At 52.4% G+C, this 5,143-nt stretch overlaps 1 protein-coding gene across 1 annotated transcript; it reads left to right on the forward strand.

Moving 5' to 3' along the window:
• Positions 1-2,526: 2,526 nt before the first annotated feature.
• LOC109786370 (1,4-dihydroxy-2-naphthoyl-CoA thioesterase 1) lies at positions 2,527-4,311 on the forward strand. Its single transcript, XM_020344938.3, has 3 exons — positions 2,527-2,819; positions 2,960-3,151; positions 3,640-4,311. The coding sequence occupies exons 1-3, from the start codon at positions 2,676-2,678 to the stop codon at positions 3,790-3,792; spliced, it is 489 nt and encodes a 162-aa protein (XP_020200527.1). The 5' UTR covers positions 2,527-2,675; the 3' UTR covers positions 3,793-4,311.
• The last annotated feature ends 832 nt before the right edge of the window (positions 4,312-5,143 follow it).

Here is a 5,143-nt window from a genome sequence, read left to right on the forward strand (position 1 = left end):
CCCTCACCCCTCCCACGTGCTTTCGGTCAGTGCCGCTCCAGAGCGTCAGCGCCCCGCATTCATGCCCGCCTAGAGCAGACGCGACCGCTCATTGGCGCCTGCATTGAAGCGGAGCGCCGGCCGAGAGAGTGCCACCCGCGCCACTTCCCGGTGCAGGCGACTGTTGTGCGTTCAAACGACACGATAGTCGCCCGTCTGTCCATCTGCCACCCGCATTGATGGCACGCGGTTTCCGAGGCATCTCCTCCGGTGCCACTCGTCCGTCTGTCGGTCTGCCGCCCACTGGTGCTATATAAACCGCTGCCCCGGCCGTAGCCACAGTCATCCCTCTCCACACCACTCCCCGCTCATGGATCCCTCCATGTCCAAAGCTCTCTGGGACGGGCTAACGTCGGAGCAGAAGAAGGCCATGGCTGCCATTGCTGCCGACTGGCAGGCCGGCAGGCAGCCAGAGGACATGCAAATGGAGGAAGCCTCCGACGACAAGCCATCGCTACCCTCCTCTTCCTCCGCGGCACCCTCCTCCTCCGCTCCACCCTCGCCGGTGCATCGCACCCTGACCATCGACGAGGCTCGTGCCCATTATATGGACATGGTGCGGGAGGAGTGGGAGGAGCAGTTCCCGGAGGTGCGGATTGACGCCAACTACAACCACAACCTCCTCTAGGAGCATCTGCAGGCGGAGGAGCAGGTCGCCACCGATAGGGCGGTCGCGCCGGACGTAGACCTGGCAGAGCAAGAGGCGCTGCTCGAGTCCTACCGCTCCGCCCGCGAGATCCGCCTCGCCCGCTGACGGTATCGGCAGCGGGTGGTGGAGGTGGCGGCCGCCGGCAACAAGCGCGAGGGTGGCGATGGCTTGTCGTTGGAGGCGTCCTCCATTTGCATGTCCTCTGGCTGGCTACCAGCCTGTCAGTTGGCAGCAATGGCAGCCATGGCCTTCTTCTGCTCTGACGTCAGCTTGTCCTAGAGAGCTTTGGCCACGGAGGGATCCATGGGCGGGGAGTGGTGTGGAGAGGGATGACTGTGGCTATGGCCGGGGCAGCGGTTTATATAGAATCAGTGGGCGGCAGACGGACGGACGGGTAGCCCCGGAGGAGATGCCTCAGCAACTGCGTGCCATCAATGTGGGCGGCAGACGGACTGACAGGTGGCTGTCGTGTCGCTTGAAAGAGCGTAGTCGCCTGCACCGGGAAGCGGCGCTCTCTCGGCCAGCGCGCCGCTTCGATGTCGGCGCCAATGAGCGGTCGCCTCCGCTCTAGGCTGGCATGAATGCGGGCGCTGACCCTCTAGAGCGGCGCTGACCGAAAATGCGCAGGTGGGGTGAGGGGTTTTTTGGGGCCAGGGCGGTCAGAAACGGGCTTGGGATCGATCTGGTGTTGTTCGGCGACACCGACGATGAGGAGGTCGCGCCCAGGCGCCACGACGACGAAGAATCCGGCACGTCCGCGGGCGCCGCCAGCAGCGAGGAAGAGTAGTGCACGGTAGGTCGCCACCGCTTGGGTCCTAGTAAGGCCACCGCTCCTCCCATCTCGTCGATGCCAAGCTTGGTGGGCTCAGCATCTTCGGTCGATTAGTCACTTGGCGGCAACGTCGAGGCGGACAACTTCAGTTCCCGGGGCTCCGGAGAAGGAGGTCACGAAGGCGGAGCTGGAAAAGGCGAAGCTTCCGTTCTCTTGGTTCGTGGCCGGAGATGGGGACCGGACGCCGTCGTTCATTTAGATTAGCCTGCCTAGGACCACTTTGATGTATTTGTAATGAAATTCGTCATGTTTATACGAAAATCCGATATGTTTATATTAAACCGGGTCGTGTCTATATGAAATCCGGACTTGTTTGAATGAATTTCGTCCGATTGGTTTGAGTTGTTATGAAAATGTATGCGGCTAGCGTTGGATGGCTGCCTCCCGCATCCGCGTCCGCGGACTGGTCTCCCTTGTGAGCGGACGGATGCGGGAGGTTTTTTGCAAGTTGCCGTTGGAGATGCCCTAATGACAATACAATATCGATTGCTTGGCACCTAATTCTCCACTTTTCCTATGTCTATACATCCCCATCTCCGCTAAAGCGTCCAAACATGCAGCACCAAAACAATAAGAAAAGGAGAACAGAAGAGAAACACGATTATTATAGAGAAAAAATATGTATGATGGCAATAAAAGAGACGAGAGTCGCATCATCTAATGTTTCCATTTTCTTCATTTGTTCATGTTAGCTTAAGGATGTGAGGCATCTATCGGGGAACGGATTTCTCCAGCACCATCATAATAAAGCAAGACTAAATTGTGGTTTTCTCACAGAGAAAACAGTCACTGAATTCCCCAGCAATGCACTGTATGATTGAGTTGTTCCTTGGTTCGACTACGCATGCACGTATCACCAGGTCTTCATTGTGCCATTGCATTTGTGTGATGGTGTGAGTGTGTGCGTGTGTGTACGTCTGTGTTGTAATCGCCCGGGTGTTTTATCTGGTGGCGTTGTGTGAGTGCATTCGTGTTGTAATCGCAGGCACTCTCAACTCAACTTTCCAAAGGCCATACATACACACATACGCGGCGCTGACCCGATCGCAGTTCCCCACCCGCCACCACACCCGCACCTTCCCTTCCCCCGAGCGACCGCGCCTCGGCTCGGCCAGTCAACCCAACGAGCCCCGGCCGTGCCTCGACCAGTCAACCATGGGCGACGCCACGGCCCCGGCGTCGGCGAGCAGCAAGACGGCGGAGCTGGACGCGCCGCTCAGCGCCCTCGGCTTTGAGATCGAGGAGGTCTCGCCGTCGCGGCTCACCGGCCGCCTCCTCGTCACGGACACCTGCTGCCAGGTCCGTCCTTCTCCCTTCCGGCCGCTTACCTAACCCCGGCCATCGATCAGCTAGTCGCAAACTTTTTCTTTTCTTTTGTGTGTGCACTGAAACTGAAAGAAGCCGTTTTGCGTTCGCGCTCGTGGCCGGCCGGCCGGCAGCCGTTCAAGGTGCTCCACGGCGGCGTGTCGGCGCTGATCGCGGAGGGCCTGGCGAGCATGGGCGCGCACATGGCCTCGGGCTACCGCCGCGTCGCCGGCATGCAGCTCAGCATCAACCACTTCCGGAGCGCCGCCGCCGGCGACACCGTCCTCGCGCGGGCCGTCCCCGTCCACATCGGCCGCTCCACCCAGGTTATATTAATTCGTTTCCCCTGCTATTTCCCTAGGAGTAGCAGTCGATCACGTAGTGGCTGATTTCGACGTGGATTTGATTCCCTTCGATTCAATATAAATATACTCTCTCCGTTTCAAAATAGATGACCCAACTTTATATTAACTTTGTACTAAAGTTAGTACAACGTTGAATCATCTATTTTGAAACGGAGGGAGTATAATGGTGTTTTCACTCTGAAACAACTGTCTGAATCTCACTCCATGTTAGTTTGGCAGACTACTTAGCAACTTGTTCTGTGCTTAAGAGTAGAATGATAATCTCAACATATTCTGATCTCAATACGGACCATTGATGGAATAATGCAACTGGTCTAGCTAATAAGCTCACTAAAATTGAAGGTTGTTAAAGCTATCTTCTATGGATGCGTATCGCTGTCAAATCCGAATGATGAAAGGATGTTAGCGATCAACCGAAATTAATAGTTGCTGCTGGAATGGATTTGAAGGTATGGGAGGTGAAGCTCTGGAAGATGGATGCATCCACGCAGGGGGAAGGGCCTCAAATCGCAGAGGCAAGGGTCACGCTCCTCTGTAATCTACCGGTGCCGGATGAGATGAAAAGCGCAGGAGAACCCCTTAGAAAATACTCTAAACTCTGAAACTCCACCGACACATCCTCCTTTCCCTGTCCTGCCAGTCTTAGCTATAAAGTTTCGTAAAGGAAAATTAAGAGATCAACACATTTGAAGAAAAGGTATCAGGTGCAGTGCAGGCATATCAAGTTTCATGGTATTTTCATTTTCTTTGAAATCTGTCCGCATAAGGATCGGAGGTATCAGGAAAAGGATACCCGATGTGCCAAGCAGTAAATGTGCGCAAAAATCTGCACGTGTTTCTTTGTTTCACAAAATCGGGATTTCAATAGTTCGATGTCAAAATCTGAAACGAAGAGAAATAAATTTATCCGGGCCTTTACTCAGGCATTTGGAGCACTGGTGGATTAGACCACTTAAGTTCTCTACGTGCACTCTCAGAAAGGACGCAATGCTCATCCACATCTTCAGGCTGTGCTCATTCCTCATGCCCGTTTTTGTTCCTTGTTGTGAACAATCTGTACACCTGTACGATCGCCGGTCGGTTAACTACGAAGTACCCAGTCCCAAGTAATTCACCGTTAATCTCTTCTTTGATCGGTCACGTCGAGCAAAACTAAATCAGAGCAGAGCTCACAGTTCCCTTTTTACTCCTTCCAACCATAGTTTGCAATCTGGCGTTGTTCGTGTGGATTCTCATCGATCCGATTGTTTTTTTGCTGAACTGGTCTTCACTGACTCTAGATCATCTTGAGTTTGGCAGAACCAATTTATTTTTATTTTTGATGGTACTGTAGTGGCCGATGCTATTGTGAAGTGAGACTACCACAGTACCACGCTCCTCTGTAATCTACCGGTGCCGGATGAGATGAAAAGTGCGGGAGAATCCCTTAGAAAATACTCTAAATTGTAAAACTCAGGACAAATTAAGCTTGAAATGGGATGATCCATTGATATGTGTTTCTGTGAAAATATATTATTGTAAGCTTCTTACTTTTCGCTTGTGCAAATACTGATGGATCAACTTGGCAGAAACGATCTTCGTGTCTGTGGTTGGTGAATCTCACTATCCAGCGATTACTAATTTCGAATGTGCTTCCATTTTGTATTTATTCATTATTCCAGTATATATATTAAAGGGCCTACTATGTAAAAGGCTATCATAAATACCACATCCCCTTTTCCCTGTCTTCCCAGTCTTGGTTATAAATTCCCGTAAAGGAACATAAGAGATCAACAAACATGAAGAAAAGATATCAGGTGCAGTGCAGACATATATCAAGTTTCATGGTATTTCCATTTTCTTTGACTCTGTCCGCGTAAGGATAGGAGGTATCACCGTATCAGGAAAAGGATATCCAATGTGCCAAACAGTAAATGTGCACAAAAATCTGTACCGCTTTTCTTTGTTTCACAA

The sequence above is a fragment of the Aegilops tauschii genome, chromosome 4 (genome assembly GCF_002575655.3).
Source record: "Aegilops tauschii subsp. strangulata cultivar AL8/78 chromosome 4, Aet v6.0, whole genome shotgun sequence".
Lineage (NCBI taxonomy): Eukaryota > Viridiplantae > Streptophyta > Magnoliopsida > Poales > Poaceae > Aegilops > Aegilops tauschii.

Coding starts and splice junctions, on each gene's coding strand:
- LOC109786370 (XM_020344938.3), top strand. CDS start 2,676: ATGGGCGACGCCACGGCCCCGGCGTCGGCGAGCAGCAAGACGGCGGAG. Junction 2,820..2,959: donor TCACGGACACCTGCTGCCAG/GTCCGTCCTTCT, acceptor GCCGGCCGGCAG/CCGTTCAAGGTGCTCCACGG. Junction 3,152..3,639: donor ACATCGGCCGCTCCACCCAG/GTTATATTAATT, acceptor ATGGATTTGAAG/GTATGGGAGGTGAAGCTCTG.